The sequence below is a fragment of the Salminus brasiliensis genome, chromosome 9 (assembly GCF_030463535.1).
Source record: "Salminus brasiliensis chromosome 9, fSalBra1.hap2, whole genome shotgun sequence".
Classification (NCBI taxonomy): domain Eukaryota; kingdom Metazoa; phylum Chordata; class Actinopteri; order Characiformes; family Bryconidae; genus Salminus; species Salminus brasiliensis.
Window position 1 is genome coordinate 27,663,342 of NC_132886.1, and position 22,472 is coordinate 27,685,813.

A 22,472-nucleotide genomic window follows, 5' to 3' on the forward strand; every position below is an offset into this window, starting at 1 on the left:
ACTGTCTGGTTTAGGCATTTTTAGGCCTGGTGACAGAAGAAACAGACAGAAGAACTCCACTTCTACTCTTCCATACGCCAAATTCTGCTAATGCCAAACGTCTGAAAAGTGCTCTGTGAGCAGGCTGTATTGTGTGGTGTGAGATGGACAGGGCACCACATGCACATTTTCGGCTTTCAGCAGTTGTGTGAATTCCACATTGTAGGCATGGCTACTGAGTATCTCATTTATTATGCACCAATGAGCCAAAACATTATGATCATTCACTCACAGATGAAACAGATATCGATAATTGTAACAACTGGGCATGTGAATGTTTGTGGACATCTCTGTTAATGCGTTCATTGCTGACACAGCTTGTCTAGTCCCTTTTGAGAAGTATTGCCAATAGAATAGGACTCTCTGGAGCAAATAATCATGAAACTATTGGCACCATGCCTAAACCAAGGGGTGAGCTAGAAGGATATAAAGCCCCCCAGCATTGAGCTGTGGAACAGGGGAAGAACTGTGTTCTCTAAAGTGATGGTTGATGCTCCATCCAGTACTTTTGGGATGAGTTGATTTCATGGATTGGAACAATGAATGAGCAGCTGTCCAAATACTTTTGTCCATACAGTGTATGTGTTCGTTTCGCAGTGTTTGAACGCTTACAGAATTACTGTTTACCCAAAAATGCGTTGTAAAAGATATTTAGTGGATGGAGCCGCAGTTGCAGTGCAAGTGCAGTTGAAAGGAGCAGGGTTTACTACATAGGGAACGAGGGTGTTGCGGTTTGGGACGCGGCCTGTTACAGTGTTGCTCTGGCAACAGCGTCAACACTGCGGCTGCCCTCTGCGTTCTCCTGAGTAAACAGATGCAGATGACAGCGAGCTCAGCTAAATGTCCGCCACTGTAGTAGCTACAGATTCACAAATCCACATTCAGCGGTGTCACTGACATTACAGCTAGCTAACACTTTTAAAGGTGAGTTTAACTGTCTAGCTTGACTGCAAGGCTTCACGCGCTGTCTCTGCTTCCTAACTAGGCTACTTCACCACAGCGTGGTGTCAGAAACGGGCCTCGGGCTCAAACCTCCTCAGACCGAGGAGACACGGTCTTTTTTATTTGCTGTTTGGTTTAATGGTGTAAAACACGGTCGCACCACAGTTCGCTTGGGGGACCGGATTTGGTGGACCCTCCTTGTTGTACGGGAGGAGTGTCCCACCTGCCAAACCGGGCCGAGCTGTTGAGAGCGCTGAAAGGTTCCGCGTCTGATTCGGTAGGTGTGAGGAGCCCTGAGGTTTGTGAGTGTTTACGATGGAGTCGACCTCAAACGACGGAGTTAAACACTAGAGCTTTTTTACTCAGTGAAATGTCAGCACTGCTCTGACTGACCGGCCTGTTCAGCTTTTGAGCTCCTCAGTGCGGGATCTGCTGCTAATGAGGGCATACGAGCACACATCGAGCTCTGGTCATTACAGGTCAAGGTTATTACAGGTCAAGGTTATTACAGGTCAAGGTTATTACAGGTCAAGGTCATTACAGGTCAAGGTTATTACAGGTCAAGGTTATTACAGGTCAAGGTCATTACAGGTCAAGGTCATTACAGGTCAAGGTCATTACAAGTCAAGGTCATTACAGGTCAAGGTTATTACAGGTCAAGGTCATTACAGGTCAAGGTTATTACAGGTCAAGGTTATTACAGGTCATTACAGTCAAAGGTTCCCTTACTTTTTCTAGCCTGCACTGGGTTATGAAAGGAGAAGGTATGCAGAGTTGATGGCTGAGGAGCATGAGTGACAGGTATTTATTAGGCCGGTAGAGGTGTTAGGGGTTTTTATAGTGAAGTCCATCATGTTGTCGTTGGTTGAATTCGGATTTGTAGGACATCTATAAAGGAATGGTCAGAAGCAGCTGAGAGATTTGGTCAGTGGTTGTGGATGAGAAGGTCTGAGGTGGGGTGGGGAAGGTTAGTGTGTGATTGCAGTTGTAATTGATGCAATTCTGGAATCCAGACACCGAAATGTGTGGATGCTTTACTGTTTGATGATGTAAAGCTCTGAAAACAACATAGTTGGGGAAAGTTCAAGAAAGCAAGCAAATCCAAATTTCTCCAAAAATTCTACTAAATGTGCCTGAAACAGGACTATCCCCTAAACATCAAGCCTTAGTTAGCTGTACATTTCCGGCTACATATGAATATCTATAGACCATTGATTCTTTGGTAATTTGGTTTGTCAAGTCTTACTGTCTCTAACTTGCACAGATAATTGCTCTAACTAACTTACAAAGATAGTTTCCCTAATGCTGCAGAATGTTCAGCCAGTCCGACTAATGGAGGCGTTTCCCCATTGAAACAACTGACCATAAACATTATGTTATATTGTGCTTCTGGATTCATGACAAGCCAGTATCAGATCGTAGCCCTTGCTGTGTTCTATTGACAGTAGCATTTCATTTAGTTAGGGTTTGTCTGCATTTGTGACTTAGACAATCATGACTTATTAGTAATCATTGCAGAAATCCTGGTCATTTGAAAGGCTTCACGTATTTTTTCTTGCAACTATGTGACGTACGAAAAATGTTTAAAAGTGTTTGTTTATAATAGGAGTCATGACTGCACGCAGCAGTGAGGTGAAGGTTTATGTCCGCACCAGACCCACGGCCTGCTTTGCCCAGGAGCTCATTGAATACCTGCCGGATGAACAGGTAAACGGGCACACTCAAGGAAACGGACAATCACTTTATCATCTTTGTCTTCTGCCAATCTCATCATTCATTTCCCGTATGTCTTTTCATTTGTCCTGTCTTTCTTAAGCAGTTGTTTATTTTCATCTCTCTCCTTCTCTCTCTCTCTCAATCACTCAGACAGTGAATGTGCGACACAGACGTGATTCCAGGAAGGGGGTCATGAATAATCAGATGAGCTCTTGGTCATTCCGGCTGGATGGCGTGCTGCACAACATGTCTCAGGAAGACGTCTATCAGAGCGTCGCCCACAGCGTGGTGCTCGGAGCTCTGGAAGGCTACAATGGTAATGATCATAAAAGTACTGTGCAGAATGAGAATTATGCCTTGCCATGCTCCACGGTGGTACGCTAGATTCTAGAAAATTATTATGTGCACTGAAGAAAAAATATATATTTTAAAATTCTATTCAAGACATAATTTCCCTTTTTAATTCTGTCTGTCTGTCTGTCAGGTACAATCATGTGTTTTGGACAGACTGGGGCAGGAAAGACATATACAATGACCGGTGCCACAGAGAGTTACAAACAAAGAGGCATCATCCCTCGTGCCCTACAGGAGGTATGCAACTGCAGTATCATGTCCATTGGTTTTCAGCCCAAACTCTGGGGTGTAAGGGTAGACTAAAGCAAGGACAATACATAAATTACAGCTACTTTGACTGCAGTATTTTAATTATCTCTGTGTGGTATCCCTGTTTCTGGCCAGGTGTTTCATGAGGTGGAGCAGCGTGTGGATCACACCTTTTCTGTGCTCCTCTCCTTTCTGGAGATCTATAATGAGACCTTGGTGGACCTTCTAGCCTCAATAAAGACGGGCCGGGCGGTGCAAAGCGGAGCATTGACTGTGGTGGAAGAGCCAGGAGGTGGTGTTTCAGTCAAGGGATTGTCTCTACATCCAGTACACAACGAAGAGGAGGCCCTCAATCTGCTTTTCGAGGTGAGATAGTGGTGTCATGATCATTCTGAACAAGTACATGGGCATACATTCTATGATGCAAATCAAGAAAACCTGTGTGTTTACACTAGTTCGGTTCCCTTAGTACGGGCCAAGCAAAACTGACTGTAGCCTGACTAACATTTTAGTCCTGGTTTGCTTTGCGTTCATACTGACATATTTGCAATCAAACTAAAAAGGTGATGTATGGCACACACAGGGAAAAAAACTTACTATGTAAAAATACTTGATTTAAAAAGCCAGGTTTAAGAATCCAGGGCTTAGCTGTTATGTTATCTGGTTATCAGTATTAAACCACAGTTTTGATAATGTACACATTTGGTCACGGAACAATATACAGAACAATATACGTTAAGGCTGTAGTGTATGTGAAGCAACTACACTAATGAGTGCAGTTCTAACAGTGGATAGTTTTGAAACACTGTAGTGTGTGGTTTGGGACACAGCCCCGCAAAACTAGAGCGTCAAACCGAAGAAGTTGTGGGCAGGTTAATGAAGCGGGCATGGCATTGGTGGGTGGTATTGCGTTCATATTTCAAATGAACTGCACCAGAGTTTGTTTAGAAATGGACCAAGACCCACCTGCTCACCTGTCCACCGCACTAACCGAGCAGTCGCAGCAGGGTTTGTTTGAATTGAAATAAAGCTTAAGTGTGAACACACTCTTAAAATGGCCTTAAAGGCGTTGTTAGGGATGTGAGTCCAGTGGATCAGGGGAGGACAGTCCAGGTGTATTTTTAGTGTATAGGTTAATGGTTGTTTTAAAACGGAGCCAAATGATCTGGGAGGTCAGTCAGACTGCATTATAATACTATACTATAAGTACACTGTCATATGTCTTACATTAACATCATTGTTTTTGTAGGGTGAGATGAACAGAATAATTGGCGAACACGCTCTCAATAAGAACTCTTCTAGATCACACTGTATCTTCACCATCCACATAGAGGTGAGGCACATTCAAAGAAATCTAGAGTAACAAGCAGCCTGTATAAAATTAGGTCATTGTTGATCATCATTGTGTTGCTGATGATCATAGTTTACCATTAACTAGTCATGGACATGTTTTACTGAATATTTCAAGAGTTCTAAGAAAAAAAAGTTAAAAACTGTGTGTTGTTGATGTGGCACAGTCTCGTTCTCGGACACTGTCAGGCGCATCGTACGTTACGTCCAAACTCAATCTTGTGGACCTTGCTGGATCAGAAAGGCTGAGCAAAACTGGGGTGAGTTCATTTCTTATTTTAATAACTACAATTTGACCAAAAACACCCATTACAAGTTAGTTTGGGAACCTTGCCAAATGCGGACACTGTGTTTTTGATGATCACCCTAATTTGATTTGCTTTGCTTATATAACATGTATAAGCCAAAACATAATGACCATAATAGCTTACTCTACAAAACCTCTAAAGGTGTCCTGTGGTATCTGGCACCAAGACGTTACAGCAGATCTGTACATTCTGTAAGTAGAGCTGCTGCAGATCGGACTGTTCCTGCAAATCCCTCAGCACTTACCACAGCTGACCAGGAGGCCCCCAACAACATTGTCATTACATTGACGTTTCAACCCTGTTGTCTAGCCATAACAGTTTGTCCATTGTCAAAGCCACTCACTTCTTCACATCTGACCATTTCTAATGTGTCCAACATGTGTGACTACAAGAACCAACTGTTCATTTATTAGCCATAACATTAGTACCACCTGCCTAACATTGCACAGGATCTGAGGGCATCCTGTGGTATTTGGCACAGAGACATTAGCAGCAGATCCTATAAGTTGTGAGGTGGGGCCTCTATTGATCAAATCAATAAGCCTTAGGTGCCCTTGACCTGGTAGTCCACTGCACACCAAAAAAAAAAATCCACAAGACCTTCTTGATGTTTTAGAGATGTTCTGACCCTACAGTCATTTAGCCATCACAGTTTGGTTCTTGTTAAAGTGGCTCGGATTCTTACACTTGCCCAATTTTCCTGCTTTTAACACACATCACCTTCAAGAACCGACTGTTCACTTGCTGTCTAATATATCCCACCTCTTAGCAGATGCCACTGTAGATAAAGACAATCAGTATTGTGTGATTAATCTCTTGATCTCAATCTCTCTCTCTCTTTCTCTCTCTGTCAGTCTGAGGGTCAGGTGCAGAGAGAGGCCATGTACATCAACAGATCTCTGTCCTTCCTGGAGCAGGCCATTATAGCCTTGGCTGACCGGCGCAGAGAGCATGTGCCCTTTAGGCAAAGCAAACTGACCCATGCTCTAAAAGATTCTTTAGGTCATTCTGGTTCCAACATCAAACCCCACCAAGAATACACATACACTATGTTCAAAAGTTTGGAATCATTTCTCATATATATGTATTTGTTGTTTGATTCAATAATAACTGAATACAGATTTTTAAATATTATTATTTATTATTAGCTTGCTAATAAGCTGCAGTGATGTATTTATACTTTTTGTCAAGTTATTACGGAAGATACTGAAATCCCTTCTTTCAGAGCTTCCTAATAATTATTAAAGCTAAAATTGGTTTCATAATACTGAAAACAGTGTGTAGGCTATTTGGTAAAACAATTTGCTTTTCCCTGTGCAGGAGGAAACTGTAACACAGTACTGGTGGCTAATATTTATGGCGAGGCAGCACAGATTGAGGAGACAGTAAGGAGGCTTACATTAGCATGGACCTAGTAAATACATGGGAAAGTAAAGCAGCGCTCAAAATGTCACTTACTTTTCTCTTGCCATCCTGCAGCTGTCCACTCTCCGCTTTGCAGCCAGAATGAAGTGTGTGCGCACTGAGCCGTCAATCAATGAGCACGTTGACCCTGCTGTAAGATTGAAGATTTTTTTTTAAATATCATAACATTACATTATGAATTTACCATTAGGAAGAGTTTAAAGTTAGGAAAAGTCATTTGGTGTTTGATTCCCGGACAAGGTTCAGGATGAATTCTATGACAGCTTTCTAGATATCTTAAAGTTAAATAAAACATAAAACTGGACCCTCAAGTGAGCAAGCCAAAGGCATCAGTGACCAGGGAAAACTACCTCAAAGCTGGAGAAAGAAACCTTAGGAGAAACCAAGGCAATCATCCTCATCTGTTCAAAACCACTTCTAAATGACTAATGAATGGTATAACGTCACCTTAACAACACTTAGGTCTGTTGTGCTCAGGTGTACTGATAAAATCATGATATTACATATGTTTAGCAGTAGTGATGGTGGTAATAATACTAAAAGTAATGATGGTGATTAATAGTAAAAGGGTAAAAGGTAAAGAAATAGAATTACAGAGAATGTGAACATGATCAAAATGTGAGACCTGACTATAACAGCCTAATTAAAAGGAGAGAGCCAGAAGATAACATAGACACGAGAGCAGACCAGTATTAGACAATAATACATTGTCACAAATTTTCTAGCAGTAGATCATGAATCATATAGGAACCATGTAATACTTTAATTATAAATGATTATATATATATTATATATAAATATATATAATAAATAAATAGATTATATCATATTTATTCAGTTATCATAATTAGCATTATGCAGAATGTGACTGTGTCTCTGTGTGTTTTCAGCTGCAGGTCCGAAGGCTTCACAAAGAAATACAGCTTCTGAAGCAGGAGCTTTCCATTCATGACACACTGGTTAGTGCTCAAATGTAAGAACACATAGGAAGATTAAGCAGGTTTAGAGAAGCCTGGTCTTGATGCAGTATGTTAAAACAGAATACTCAATGGGGAAATCATGCCTTAAGGATACAGTCAGTGTTTACTGTACAAATATAAAATTTTCTCCACAAAGGCTAATCGCGCAGGTGCGGCTTATGAGAGCCTGTCTGAAACACAGGTAGCAGAGGTACAGAGCCAGGTTCAGAGATACCTGGCTGGCACACTGGACGAGATCACGGTCAGTACTATGGATACACGTCAATACTTAAGAAAAATGCATGTATTTACACCTGAACCATATGAACAGCACTGCCATTTTGGAGACATATCGTGTTCTGAACTGTTTCAGATTGTGAGCGTTAGACAGATCCAGGAAGTGTTTACCCAGTTTAAAAAAGCTGTGCAGTAAGTAAGGACACATTTCTATCACCTGTCTTTATAATCTACTTAATGTACAGTAGAAAGTCCTTAAACTCCTGGTCGACTATGTAGTGGTTCATTTTAAAGCTAAATATGTTCTACACCTTGTGAATATATATTTAACTAGCAGGATTTGTTTGGTAGGTGTTATGAAATTTATATTCAAACCATGGAGCAATCTGGGTAAAGTGTAATATAAAGTATGGACTGCCAACCAGTCTCGTAAAGTTTAAGGGGTTAATAATGATTGTCTTAGAAAATATTTGTTTAATGGTGGTAGTAAGTAGTAGTAGTAGTAATAGCAGTAGTTGTTAAAGTAGTAACAGTGGTTGTAGTAGTAGAAGTAGGAGAGGTATTAGCAGGAGTTATCTTAGCAGCAACAAAAGTAACAAAAGAGGTGATAGTATTAGCAGAGGAGGAGGAGTAGCACATATAGCAGAGGAAGTAGTGATAGAAGCAACAGACAGTAGTAGGAGTAATAGGTGTAGCAGCAGTAGTTGTACTAGTAGCTGTAACTGAAGTATTAGCAGTAGTAGAAGTAGTAGTAGAGTAGTAGTAAAATGTGGAGTAGTAGTCACAGTAGTTGTAGCGGCAGCAGCAGTAGTAATAAATAAAAGGTGTAGTATAGTAGTAATATTAGTAATAGTAGTAGTAATAGTAATATTAGTCACAGCAGAGTAAGGAGTAATAGTAGCAGCAACAGTAGTAGTAGTCACAGTAGTGGTGGTAGCAGAAGCAGCAGTAGTAGAGTAATAGTAAAAGGTGTAGTAGTCATAGTAGTAGCAGCAGGGGTTGTAGTAGAGTAGTAGTAAAGGTATAATAGTAGCAGCAGTAGTAGAGAAATAGTAAAAGGTGTAGTAGTCATAGTAGTAGCAGCAGGGGTTGTAGTAGAGTAGTAGTAAAGGTATAATAGTAGCAGCAGTAGTAGAGAAATAGTAAAAGGTGTCATAGTAGTAATAGCAGCAGAAGCAGTAGAGTAGTAGTAGCAGTAGTAATTGTCACAGTACTAGTAGAGTAGTATTAGCAATAGCAGTAATAGTAAAAGGTGTAGTAGTAGCAGTAGGTAGTAGTCACAGTAGTAGTAGTTGTAGCAGCAGCAGAGTAGTAGTAAAAGGGATAGTAGCAGCAGTAGTACTATTAGTAGTGGTAAAATATGTAATAGTCACTAGTTGTATCAGGGACAGTAGAGTTGCAGTAAAGGTGTAGTTGTAGCATAGGTAGTGCCACCAGCAGCATCAGTAGAGTAGTAGTAAAATGTGTAGTATAAACAGTTGGAATAGCACTATCTGTTCTTTACACATGTGAGTGTGTGTGTGTTTAACAGTGAACAGGAACAGAAGGTTAAAGAGCAGCTCAGTCAGAAATACTCTCTGGTGGAAAAGACTGAGAATATCATGTCCTCTCCTGTTAAAGTAAGCACAGCACACCTTAGCACACACAGAGAGCGTCATCTGCTAATATTTTTCAGCATGAATTAGATCAATGTGAACCTCCACTCAAACACTTACTGGGCTTTTAGGGTGAGGAGCCTGTGGGAGCTGTGGGAGAGGTGGAGGTTGGGTTTGGGCTTGGACTGGCTGTACCCTCACAGAGACACACTCGACCTCAATCACCGAACAAAAGCAAAGGCAGGAAGAGCAAAGAGAGCAGCAGGTGATTTTTGGTCGTTCATCCTGCCATCCATTCCCACATGTAGACACTGTTGTGATTTTAGCTAGACACGCTGTCAGCTAGACAAAAATAACGAAATTCCACTCTAGCCGTCCACAGAGACTCTTGCCTTGTGCATCATTCTCAGCCTAGCAGTGACGTGTAGTAAAACTCCTGGTTCTCCTCTGCACCAGATACACTTGTTGGGTCACCACACACATTTCCATCATACTGAAATTGATTGGGTGTACACACTCCAGCCACTGGGGGGAAAGGTCTCAATTACTAAGATCTATATCTGGAGCAAGGGGCTGTCTTCCGAAGAAGCCCTCTGGATTTCAGTTGAGAGCTGGTGCCAAATGGAGGTCTATTGGTACTCAAGGCCGCTAGAGCACTTAGGTCTCAAGACTGTTCTTAGGGTCAACTCCAGACTAAGTAGAGCTGAGGAGCATCAGAATCCTTCTCCCAAACAAACTGGAAACTGCTACATCCTATTCTTGTTTACTTCTGATTAACCTTATTGCTCTCCATGCTTGGATTTTGAAGGTCTTTGGGTGAGATGGGTGGACACCCCATACCTCACATGCTTATACACCTTACTTACAAATTGGGTAATTACACGGTCACACTGACCGCATCACTGCTGTGTTGAGAAGGTTCATCACCTTAATAATATCTAGTCAGCAGAAGCCCTGCGCTCAGAAATATGTGGCCAGTGGGTCTTTGCTAATACTTCTGTATAATGTTACGTGTTGAACACCTGTCCAGGAATGTAGTGTGTTTACGCACTGCTCTTTCACTGTGGACAGAAAGGATGCTGCACGAACCTCAGGTCCAGCAGAGGGCACTGCTGTAACCCAGAGAGAGACAGATGCCCTTACACCTACTCGTGATCCTGAAGGCCCAGAAGCCCTTTGTCCTGTGGACAAAGAAGAAAACAAAAAGAAACGGGAGTATGAACTCTTTTACCTACTGGTGAAGCATCAGCACTTGTCTCTTGAGTGCCTGAGGGGATGCATGGATGCGTTCAATGGGACTGGTTTCTGTAGCTGGAGCATTTGCAAATGTAGTCAAATAAAACATGTCTGCATAAACGGACACTTCTACTGAGCTAAGATAATTCTAGTTAGTGCCACAAAGTGCCACTCCCAGTCCCCCACCCCCCCCACCCCACCTTACTTGCAGGACCAGGGTCTCTTTAAAAGTTCCATTTCTCCTTTTGGCAGCACTCCTCCATCTAAGATACAGGCATTTGAGGACTTCAAGGTGGAGCGAGGCAGCGAGATCAACCGTATCCTGAAGGAGAACAAGAAAGTGTTGTTAGAGCGTCTGGGCCAACTTCAAAAACTCACACATACCATTAACTCCAACAAACGGGATATCGACCGCATGAGCTCTGAACTTCGGCTGTGCAGAGAACAAAGACAGGGTCAGGGTCAGTATCTGCAGTCAGAGGTCAACACTACTGGCACTTTTGTTCACATGTATTCAAACAACTGTAGATTCATCTACGATTCATGAAGTGGCTTGTGCTTCCAGACTCCACCCATCCACAATCTAGTTGTTCAGATCTGAGTGTAATGTCCTCCTGTGTACTAAAGGCTTCAGTAAACAGCGGTCTTGCCTCTGTCTGCTCTTCAGGACAGTTTGTGGGTGCGGACGGTGAACCTGTGCTGGAGGAAGCTGAGGTAGCTCTACTCTTTGACCTCAGACAGATGAAAGACCGGTACAGACAGACTTATGAAGAGCTGCTCAGCACCAAAGCTGAGGTGCGCTACTGTCAGCATCTAGTGGACCAGTGCCGCACACGCCTTCTTACTGGTAACAAGTTATACTCCATTCTAATTTGTAGAGTTTCCCTCTCCTAGCCTTCTCCATACACATGACAAATCTACACTGCACAGCTAAAAACAGTAGTAGTAAAAACAGTTGGTTTCATCTCAGCCATTGAGTCTTCTTTCTGCAGCATCACAAATGCTGCCCTACATCCACATCAACTACATGTCCAAATGTTTGTGGACACCCCTTCCAATGAATGCATTCACCTAATTGAAGTTGCACCCATTACTAAAACAGAACACAGCTTGTCTAGTCCCTGTAGAGAAGCACTGCTGATAAAAGAGGACACTCTTGAGCAGATAACATTAACCTATTGGCACCATGCCTAACGGTACTGTGTTTTGAAGAATGTGGAACTAGAATGATGGTGCTCCATCCAGTACTTTTCGGATGAGGTGGGGTTGATAATCCAACATCCTGACCTCACTAACGCTCGTCACTGAATGCAATCAAATCCTTACAGCAAAGCAAACTCCAAAGACTTTACCATACATTTCATCGCAGAAACTTAGGACCAATACACTGCAGGACAGTAGGACGTGGACTTAGTAAGACTTAGAGAAACCAACCCTGAATGATGAAGTCTGGTCTATGTACTAGAGTTGATGTGACGTACACTTTGCTGTAAGACCTATGTTGCTAGTTCTGCAGGCATCACATTTTGAGGCTTACATTTAAACTGAAAAAAGTTCCTCAACTGCTTAATACTTTACAATCTACAGTCCTGTGCAATAATTCTCCATTTCATGCTGGATCTGATTATAACTCAGTGACTGATACAGTGTTTTGTTTTTGTGGCAGAATTTGAGAGCTGGTACAATGAGTCTTTCCTGCTTCCGGAGGAGTTTCTGACCATCTTTAGAGAAGGTGGACCCATCAAACCAGGCTTGATCCCTGTGGACAAAGCTTTTACTCTGGTTAGTCAAACTGCAGCCCTAATTCTACAACAGAGATACTTAATAATGTTCAAGCTTAAATGTTTGCAAGACTGCACTGCATATCGTCACTGTCCAAAGAAATGCATGTATCTCCAAAATGGTGACTTTACAGGAGAAGGCCAAACTGCAAATGTAAAATAAGAGATTAATTCAAGAAGGTTAGAGCAACTACAGGACAAAACTGGAGATACATGTTTTTTTAATTGGACAGCAGCGATATGTGGCTTAATTGAATGTAATGTGTAAGTTCACCTAGTTTACTTCAACTTTTAGAGACATGAGTTTGCATTCATGCTTGTGCGCTGTAGCCAAAACTAACAGTATTTCTTTAACGGACAGGAGGCTGACGAACAGGAGCGGTTTCAGCGTCTTCGTACGGAGCTGCTTGCAGAGAGTCCCAGCGCTGTGTCCTTTTACAATGCACATACCAGGGCTGTGCAGAGGGTGAGAAAGACACTAACACTGAGGTAACACTGAACACACAGTTGAAATTCACTGGAGACTGTGCCAGTCAATTATCAGGAGCTTTAATCTTCATACTGCAAATTTCTCACAAAAGCTTGACCTGTTATGCACCCTGAGAAGCTTTTCTGCTCACCAGTTATACAGAGTGGTTATCTGAGTTACTGTTGCCTTTGTCAGCTTGATCCAGTCTGGCTATTCTCTGTTAACCTTTGTCATCACAAAGGTGTTCCTGTCCACAGAGGTGCTGCTCACTAGCTGTTTTTTCTGTATTACACCATTCTGAGTAAACTCTGGATACTGTTGTGCTGAAAAATCCCAGATCAGTAGCAGTTCTAGAAATACTTAAACCAGCCCATCTCCCATCACAGCAATCACATTTTCCCCACATTCTGAAGGTTGATATGAGCATCAACTGAAGCTGCTGGCCTGTATCTGCATGATTTTATAGATTGCACTGCAGTCACACGATTGGCTGATTAAATCATTAAATGAGTAGGTCCTAATTAAGTGCTCTTGAGTGTTGATAAAGCAACATGTAACAGATAATGAACATGACTGTCAGTCTGATGACACAGTGACACAGTGTTCAGAACTGAACAGATGTTAACTGAGGACACTGGGTCTGTTTACCTTTGCAGAGAGGCAGCAAGCCAGTCCCTCGCAGTCCTGATTCCAGAAGGAACAGCACAGGAACTGGAACTAACAAGCTGAAGCTGCCTGCCATCGTCTCAGTCACCTAAACACTACATGTGCCCATGTCCAAATAACATTTGTAGCCTCCTTTATTAGACGAACAGGATTCAACGCTCTATTATACCTCAATAAAGCTCTGCACAATCATGCCCTTTTTTTTTAGGCATTCCTTCTGCACCAATTTGGCGCACACAGCTTTAGAATTTCCTCCCAAATTTGGGAAATTTAGACAGTCACTGCCCTCTAGTGGCCAGGTGCAGCACAGCTCTTGTGAATACGTGCACCTTTACCTTTACCTGAATGAAATAATGGTGACCATATAGGAGGAGTATTCAGTCCCAGTTCTGGAGGACCACAGTTCAGCCCAGTTTGCGGATCCTCTTGCTCGAACACACCAGCTTTAACACGTCTGTTAATTACTAGGTTGAATAGGTGTGTTCGAGCAGGGAAATCACCACACTGTGCTGGACCGCACCCCTGCAGGCCTGGGAGTGAATGTTGCTGGTGAATAATTTGCTTCACTGTTGCCTCAGTTATTATTGCTCCAACCTGTCTACTTAATGTTCTTGCAGGCTTGTGGTTAATAACTACACCCTTTATGCCAGTGGGCACCAACCCTGCTCCTGGAGATCCTGCAGATTTTACCTCAAACAAACATTCACCAACACCACCGAATGTGGTTAATCTTTGCTTTCAAATGTCTTCGGTTACCTGAAAAAGGGGTTAGATTTGGGTTGGGTTTTGGGTTGAAACTTGCAGGTATACAGATGTGAAGGAAGGTTGATCACGGTGTAAAACTATGAAGTTTTGTAAGTAAAGACACATTTTGGGACGTTGGCTCGTTAAATGAAAAGTAAACTTTATTATTCCTGAACCACAAAATAGACTTCTTTGGTTGTACAAATTCACTAGTTACAGTCCTGAATGAGCTCTATCCCCAGCCTTCAGCCCCTCCCTCACCCATTTAGCAAAAACAAAACAAACAAAAACAAAAAAGCCCCCTCCCCAACCCGAAAATCAAGAACAAAAGGAGAGAAAAAACCTGTCCTGCTGCAAAAATGTAGTGAATCCCAATAATTACATGAAAACATGATTTCTACCAGTCTTTAAAAAAATACAATAAATGATCAGCCATTCCCAAAGTGTTATCATCCAAAACTGAATTTCAGTTAGCAAGAGCAACACCAAAAGCTAAGATTAGTACAGTTAAATTAAAAACATTGTTTGACATGGCAGTCATCCGACCACAGTGTAGAGTGAGATGGCAGGAGAAGTAGTAGAACGAATGGGTTTTGAGAACAGTCAAATGGTGGATTCTATAGAGAGATAAAGAGGGATGAAGCGTTTCTCGTTTCCTGGCCCAGGATTGAAAGAAAATTTGCAACAAAGCCAATATACATGCAAGGAGCACCCAGTCTAGACCGTGTCTGGATCAGTATATAGGCCACCCGGGCACTTGGTCTTGGTGCAGACTGGCTCAGTTTTAACTTGGATTTTTGCTTCTCGCAGCATTTTGTACATTATTCACACGAGGAGAAGAATTTCAGTGGCTTCAGATTTAAATTAATATCAAAAATTAAAACTGAAAAGAAGAAAAAGAAAAAAAAAACTATAATGAAATAATCTACTACCTTCACATGCCTGTCTGGAGAAACAGAAAGATATGAGCGAGACCCACATGGAAGCAATATCCAAGTGAACGCAGACTTCCCCAAACCCCAGTGTTATTTAAATAGAAAGCACGGTACCATATGTTGTTGGAGATGGCAAGCTGGACCTTCTCTTTAGACTGGCGCATTACAGTTGAAGCAAATGGTCTGGAGATTGAATTTGCACATCTGGACGAAGCATAAGTCTATAGTTGCATTTTTCTGTTTTTAATCATCAATCTGGCAACCGGAATGTTCCAGTACGTAACGTGCCAACATGGTCCAACCAGTAGAAGCGAGGACATCCCAGTATTTTAAGAAGTGTGATCACAGCACTTGAAGAGAGAGGTCATTTCCATGGCGGTTAGGGTTCTGGTGTCCTCTTTTGGCTTTATTCTCTTAGTCTTAGATCAGATCAGACCAGAGAGCCTTTTAGCTTGGTTTAAGCCGACACTCAAACGAGCCAGGCAGAATACATGACGCTACATATGAATGAGATGTATTATGGACAATTTGTGTGGCTTTTAAGGTCAGACAAAACGTGTGTGTGTGTGTGTGTGTAGATATATAAAAAGGTACATTCATTTGTATCATTTTGCAGAGGTTTGACTTCTGTACTTGATATGGTTATGGCATTCATTGTGAATACTAACTGATATGTGCTGAGTATTCTCATTCCCAAATGATACGTTGTTTATTCTTGTAAAAAGCTAACAGCAGCTGCAATGAAAGGATGCCTGTGTGAGAATGAGAGGGTTTAATTACAGTAATAAATTACGCATAAGGTTTCAGAATGTAGGTATTAAGAATGTTTGGGGGCCTGCAAGGAAAGTAGCAGAACGCTCTCTCTTCAAACAGCTGATCTTCTGGAAGAAGAGTTAGTGGAAATCAACACATTTACATTTTCTTTTTTCAATTAAGAACCTTTTTTTTTTTTTTTTTACATTAAAATCAGTAGAGATTTAAAACTGAATTATTAAAAAGAAACCCCAAACTGCATCCTTTAAAAATACACCAGCTTCTAAAACTGAAGGAAAGGAGAAAATAAAACCAGTTATATCTGGCATGAGCTTTGCCAACATCCCCAACATCATCTACCAGGGAGGAGGAGGAGGACGAAGAGTCCTCAGTATCTATGCCAATTGCAAAGGCATGACTGGTGTGCAGGAGACAAGACGCTGTAGTGTTTTCTTAACCGGTCGTTCTGATGGTCGGCACTGAAGCTAGAGTGGTTGAGCGCTGATCTGTGTAGGCGTATTCACACATGTCTATGAAGGTGTTATTTGGGTTTAGGTTATACTTCTTAGCAATGCTACCTAACGTATACTACCCTCATAATCGTGTATGAATGAGTGCGAGTGTGTGTGCATGAGGAGGTGGTTATGTGGGAACAGGCGTCTCCAGGCTGCGTCGACCTTGTCGGAGTTTGCGCTTGTTGCTGTACAGAGCCATCTCCTCCAGAGCAGTGGTGGCCGCCACAGGAGCTACCGGCACCTCAGCGTCTGCATAGGAAGCTGAAGAGTGAGACAGAGGGCGAGACAAACAGCAGGTCAGGATCAACCAGACAGGAGATTCGTGTGTAAGCTACAGGCTGATCACAGCTTTCCAGATTTACACCCTTCCACCTCTCCCAAAGTACCCTGATGAACACGCTGCTGAAATGACGCACCCTGGAGCCAGCAAGGACGTTCACGCATAACCAACACCAAGACAAAGGAGAACACCACTTCATTACTCCTCTTAAACTACTCTCCCTGGGGAGGAATCAATTAGATTGATAAGCTTTGAATAATTAAATAAATAAGAAATACTGAAAGAATATTTAGGGGTCAGTGGGACGCAAACTAACACAGTTTGATTTCCAACATGGTTTTAAAGGTATTTGAGCAAGATTATTAATATTTTACAAAAGCGAACTGCGTTTAGACAAAAGTTGAGCTAAAAAGTGGCACAAATGACACTGCTGGCCCATAGGCAGGGTTTATTTGAACAGCCTAGTTGGCAGGACTAGTTATAACAATCAGTGATGTAACAGTCAAAATAACTGGATACAGTTGAACATGGTTAAATATATAGAATATACATCAACACAAATATATTATGTGGCTTTTTAATTTTATTAAAATTCATTTTTGCTAACATTTACGGAATTTGTCTACTGCTCTGTCTAGAGTAATAAGAGTATTGTAGTGTCCCAACATTCTAATCTTGCAAAAGGACCACATTCAGGCTCGGGACGTTATACTGGCTGCATGTATAAATAAGCGAGCACACCAGTCAGTTGTAGCAGAGTGCAAACGATCGTCATGGGCTAAGGACACGATCTGACTGATGTCCAAAAGAGCATGATAATGGGGTACTTTGTAAATGGTGATCCTTCACACGACTAGGTAGGTTCTCATTTCACTCTGATATGACTGTGTATGGCATCCATGGATTTTAAACAATGTTTTTGATAATGATACTGACTTCCTAAAAGTGTGCAGGCTATATTTCAGCTAGCTAGTGCATTTATATTCTTTAAAGCAGTGCACTAATTCAGCCAAAAACAGATTAAAATAATATTGGTGTGAAAATAGTATTGGTGCTTATTAAATATCAAATGTTTATATAAACGGTCAAGAAAAATCATTAAGTTTGGATCTGGAAAAAAGCCTTTCTGGAAAAAAAACAGATTTGACCTGAAACTGCTACTGTCAGACTGTGTCCCACTCTCCCCTGTAACAGAAAAGGGCCTAGGATTTTTGCAGGACCCTGTACTAAATGCAGCACAGTCCCTCCAGCAAGTAAACTTCAGCCTAAGCTTCTGTGGAAGTAACAGCAGAAAGGTACGAATCCCATATTTAATGACATTTTGCAGAGAGACAACAGCTGCAAAGGCCCAAGCAGCCCCAGAAGATCATAGGGAGCCCATATCTGGAAGAAAGCAGCACTGTGCAAAACCGTGCAGGTATTAAATGTTGTTGGACAGTGATTAGCTTTACTTTTCACACTTGAACTGAGGTTAGGTTAGTCATGCACACACAACATGAAATCCGATGTCAAAAGATGATGCTTAGGGACTGTTCATTCCTACGCTGGATTTGAAGTTCTGGACATTGGTTATCCAGATTAATTTAGTTCACAAAGGGTTCACTGAGCTCAAACTCTAGCCTCGTTTAGATGTTCGCCAATTTGTTAACTACTTAAGTGTGATACAATTAGCTCAGTGGTTTCTAGCAATGAATGAAGCAGCACTAGACTGCACAGAACCAAGTCTAGAACCAAGCCCTGTGGTTGACGAGTACTCGAGGACCACAGATTGGAGCCACTGGTCTAGGTTAACCATAAATAGTTGAAATGATGTTGTGCACACAAATACGAAGGAGGTAAATATGCCTAATTTACTGATCAGCTTTCAGATCACATAAGCAAGCTTCCAGCTGCCCTTCCAACACAAGTTAAAAGCTTGGGGGGGAAGGGGGGGGTATGCATTCATGCACTCACACAAACATACACACATTCCAACCTCCTCCTACCAATATCAGAAGACCACCTATCCTAGGAAATCGCCTGTGTCAAGAGGACAGCAATGATCAGCAATGACAGCTTGAACTAATGAGTCTGATGAACTAATGAAGCTCACATTTAAGCTAAGCATTGGACAGCGTACCTGGGTTAGTGGAGGCATCATCTACGAAGCGAAGGTCATCTGTGGCACCAGGAGACTGCAAGAGAAGAATACGTGTGAGAGGAATTTGGGTATTTTTGGCAGACAGGGCCTTCCACACACATTTCAGAGAGCAGGAAGTAGTGGTTCTGAAACCAGCAAAATAATAAAATAGCCCACGTACAGTTCCGTCTCCTGCCAAAGAGAACAGTGAGCAGTATGTCTTGCTTTAGACCCACAACCAACACAAACACTTCACATTGGGATATTAGAGATAAACCTTTAGAGGGAGGGGTTAGCTTAGTGCACCAGCACTGAAGGCTGCAGCAACCAGAAACATGCACGTTGTTATACCTTACCGGAAAAAAAAAAATACACTCAAAAAGACCTAACACAGCATCCGTCACCCCAAGAGCTCATTAAAAATAAATAAATAAACAAACAAACAAACAAACAAACACCCACACTGAAACTCTTAATGGCTGCCAAACCTTGGTTCATGAAAAGCTCAACATCCAACCCCTCAAAAAAAAGATTAGCACACCATGAAGCCCTTCACCCTCACTCGCATTTACATTTGTGAACTATGCTATACTGAGGATCCCAAACAATGGCTCCGTTTGCACAAAGCTCTAGTCCACCTTCAAGTTTTGGCAGCTCTCAGGGTGGTGATGGCATTGCTGAACACTGAAACTCCACCAAACAAACACATCACAAACGGCACTCGACACAGTCAAAGCATGGCACACTCAAAAGGCCACCAAACAGCAAATCAGAGTTCACCAGGCTTTTTGTGTTCTGAGTTTCCTCACAATGAGGATGAATAACTTTCTGCCTGTAAAATCGTAAAATCAGAGCTTTTGTACCACCACAAGACACACGGATGATGCCATGCTCTAAAGAGACATGGTGTATCTTCTGAACTTGCCTCAGGGACACAGCAGACAGCTGCATCTCTGGCTAATTTGTACCGGTGACTCCCCCACATGCCTTGATGTGGTACGCATTCTGAGGTACAGTGGCCGATGATTTGAATCAATGGTTCATGAACTTTACAAACCCTTGACCGAGGTTGAATTTGGTGGTCTTTGGTGTGATCTCACATTAAAGGATACTGGGACGACAACCACCAATGCATTATCCCGCCACACAATGTTCACCAATGTTCATCCAAACATCCACAAACACACAGAACACCAACACCAAAAACGAGGAATCTTCCCTTGCTCCTAGCTCCCAGTGTTGACTTTCAGGCCCGTTTAGCGGTCTCCTCTACAAAAGCAGCTAACGCTCCAACCGAATTATTCTGAGAATCCATGTCCAGCACTTTGACGTGAGGGACAGAACTCAAATGTCAACTGGAGCTTCTTCCCAGCTTCCTATGCTTCATACACCGATCAGCCATTACATTAGCATTGTCTGCTTAATATTGAGTAGCCCCCGCTTGTGCAACCGCAATAGATCGGACCATTCGGGGCATGGACTCCACGAGACCTCTGATGAAGTCCTGTGGTATCTGGTACCAAGACGTTAGCAGCAGATCCTTTACATCGCTGTTGCTGGTTCACCAGTTGGCCTATCTTGGTGCCCTTTCACTACATGAAAAGAATGTATGTTTTGGGGATGTTCTGACCCTCCAGACGTCTAGCCATCACAATCTGGCTCTTGTTGAAGTGGTTCAGATTCTTATGCTCACCTGTCGGTGGTGCTAATGTTATGGCTGATGCGTGAATTTAGTTTTAATGTTGTCTTTTTTTTATTACTAAATTTAATTCTGTCTCTCCTCCACTGATGATAAACAGTGATGATAAAGGTGATCATATAAATTTTGTAGCTCCCAATAAACTTTGGTTATGTTTTCAGATCAAATTTCTAATCATAAAACACTTGAATGCCTTTTCCCTCTTGTTGGAAAATTGCAGACACAGCAAATCCAACACGAGCTGAACGCAGCACGACACAAGGCGAGACAAGTTTACACTTCCCAAGCATTTTAGGGGTTAATAGCCTAATGGCTGGTGAAAGTTGCTGAGTGTGAGTGGGAGGAAAGGTTTTGAGTGGGAGAGGAGGACATTGCACAGTAGATTCTCCATCCTGACGTTAGTGTAGTATCCCCTTGTTTTGGAGCACCATTAAAATCTAGTCCTTAACCAGTAAAATGTCCTCACACCAGGACAATAAGGCACACAGATGTTCCCGAGTGAGTGAGGAAGTTAAGTGAGGTAAAGTGCTGAGCAGTAAGCTGTGCCACTGTTTCTCAGCCCAAAAGTTCGAAGGAGTCCAAATGGCAGCAAACTAAAGACCAACAATGGAGACTTGAAGCCGCAGTGAGCTGAATGCTGGGAGTCGTTTTACGGAGAGGAGCAAAAGGCCCAGTTACCGGTGACATTCCTAGTTATGAGCAAGGCCAGGAGGGAGAGAGGTAACAGGGAAAGCTAGGTGGACAGGACTTGGGGTGAGAGGTTAACGAGTGTCAGGGTTCCTGGGAACTTGGCATGCAGGCAATACCTGAATGTCGTATACGGGTTTGGAAGAAGGAATGGCAGCAAACTGTCGGTAGTCAAACTTCTTTTCTGACAGGGACTAAAGGGTAGCAAACAGAGGTGGAGGAAACAAAAGAGAGGAGAGAGAGCGAGAGAGAGAGAGAAGAGAGATGATGGAGCAATAAAAGAAAAATAGGACGAGGTAATAAAGGAGAGGGATGAGGAGAGGACAGAAAAAGGAAAAGGGACGAGGAGGCAGATCATGTGAATGGGAGTTTGCTTGCTCTGAAGGATGAATGGAAGATTAAAGAATGGATTGCTTATATGTGCTCAGATTCAGTGGTGAGATTTATACACATTTGACTGTGGAAACTTTAAAAATCACTTAAAGCACCAGCCAGTCCCTAACTTATTGCAGTCAATTCTCAAATAATGATAATTAAATCTCATACCAGTCGACCCGGAGACGTCACGACCCGCGGACTGACATCTGTCCAGAAAGAAAAAAAAAAAAAAAAAAAAAAAAAGACAGAGAGAGTTCAGTTTCCTTCCAAAAAGCCTCAAAGTGACCCAAACATATCGATGCCGTCTTCTAGTGGGTGAACGGTGGGCATGCTCACCTTCCATAGGGGTGGGGGAGGGCGTGGGAGCAGGAGAGGGTGATTCGGCTAACTGGTCCAGGGTCCCCCGCTTTCTACCCTCTTTAGACTTAGCAATGACCATCTGAGCCTTTAGAGCGTCCTGCTCCAGAGACTTCATCCTAGAGGAACAGAAGAGGAGTAATGCATTTAAAGCAGGAGAGAGTGAGTTAGAGTGTTAGATAGGAGACGGACGGGTTAAGTTAGAGGAATGAGAGACAGACAGGTTAGAGTGAAAACTGAAGGTAGGACTGCGCAGTTATACTCTTTACAAGTGTTTCAAATGGTTCTGGGAGTGATGCCTTAGAGGAACCACTTACAGAGGTTCCATAAAGAGGCATGTGAAGAGCTGCGAGAGTGTGAAGAACTTTCACACTGGCAAGGAGTGTTTACCATAGGGTGAAGGTTCTTACACTCACACATCTCTATTATCAATATGGAGACTATACACCCTGATTTGAAGTTTGTGTGAAGCACGAAAGAGTGACGCTGGTTACCATTAGCTTGGTTAGCAGCACAGAACAAATTCTAGCATGGCTAACAAAGCCCACTCATATACATTTAGACGAGAGCGACTCTGATCATGTGGCTGCTGCTGAACGAACAGAATTTGTTGTTTTCCGGTGGTTTTGGACGTGTAGCTCACTTGCTAAGTTAGCCTTTGCTGAGCTAGCTCAAACTG

The 22,472-nt window shown here is 42.4% G+C and overlaps 2 protein-coding genes across 22 annotated transcripts in view; one reads left to right on the forward strand and one right to left on the reverse strand.

Moving 5' to 3' along the window:
- The first annotated feature begins 845 nt into the window (after positions 1-845).
- kif9 (kinesin family member 9) lies at positions 846-13,506 on the forward strand. Of its 7 annotated transcripts, none has more exons than XM_072688093.1 (21): positions 846-963; positions 2,588-2,688; positions 2,848-3,013; positions 3,182-3,288; positions 3,436-3,666; positions 4,550-4,633; positions 4,818-4,910; positions 5,813-5,960; positions 6,279-6,343; positions 6,438-6,515; positions 7,274-7,342; positions 7,500-7,604; positions 7,716-7,771; positions 9,111-9,198; positions 9,306-9,439; positions 10,246-10,389; positions 10,663-10,871; positions 11,078-11,257; positions 12,077-12,192; positions 12,553-12,657; positions 13,317-13,506. In XM_072688093.1, the coding sequence occupies exons 2-21, from the start codon at positions 2,593-2,595 to the stop codon at positions 13,416-13,418; spliced, it is 2,376 nt and encodes a 791-aa protein (XP_072544194.1). In that variant the 5' UTR covers positions 846-963; positions 2,588-2,592; the 3' UTR covers positions 13,419-13,506. The 7 variants fall into 7 exon arrangements, 5 of the variants coding, with proteins under 5 accessions (XP_072544194.1, XP_072544196.1, XP_072544197.1 ...); XM_072688095.1 differs by having other exon boundaries at positions 10,663-10,865; XM_072688094.1 differs by lacking the exon at positions 846-963 and adding an exon at positions 1,226-1,258.
- A 703-nt stretch (positions 13,507-14,209) lies between these two features.
- Positions 14,210-22,472, reverse strand: part of scrib (scribble planar cell polarity protein) — a 90,450-nt gene continuing 82,187 nt past the window's right edge. For 10 of the 15 annotated variants that reach the window (XM_072688070.1, XM_072688074.1, XM_072688073.1 and 7 more), the window contains 5 exons: positions 21,773-21,912; positions 21,605-21,642; positions 21,178-21,252; positions 18,673-18,727; positions 14,210-16,534 (listed from right to left, as the gene is read on the reverse strand). In XM_072688070.1, the coding sequence (XP_072544171.1) occupies positions 16,401-16,534; positions 18,673-18,727; positions 21,178-21,252; positions 21,605-21,642; positions 21,773-21,912 (442 nt within the window). In that variant the 3' untranslated portion in view covers positions 14,210-16,400. Of the gene's footprint in view, positions 16,535-18,538; positions 18,573-18,672; positions 18,728-21,177; positions 21,253-21,604; positions 21,643-21,772; positions 21,913-22,472 lie in introns of all 15 variants that reach the window. The other 5 variants (XM_072688084.1, XM_072688081.1, XM_072688075.1 and 2 more) reach the window with 3 other exon arrangements.

Excerpts from the sequence above, each read along its gene's own strand:
- kif9 (XM_072688093.1), top strand. The coding sequence starts at position 2,593 with ATGACTGCACGCAGCAGTGAGGTGAAGGTTTATGTCCGCACCAGACCC. Across the intron at positions 7,772-9,110 it reads CAGTTTAAAAAAGCTGTGCA|TGAACAGGAACAGAAGGTTA; the intron begins GTAAGTAAGGAC and ends TGTGTTTAACAG. Across the intron at positions 10,390-10,662 it reads GAAAACAAAAAGAAACGGGA|CACTCCTCCATCTAAGATAC; the intron begins GTATGAACTCTT and ends TCCTTTTGGCAG.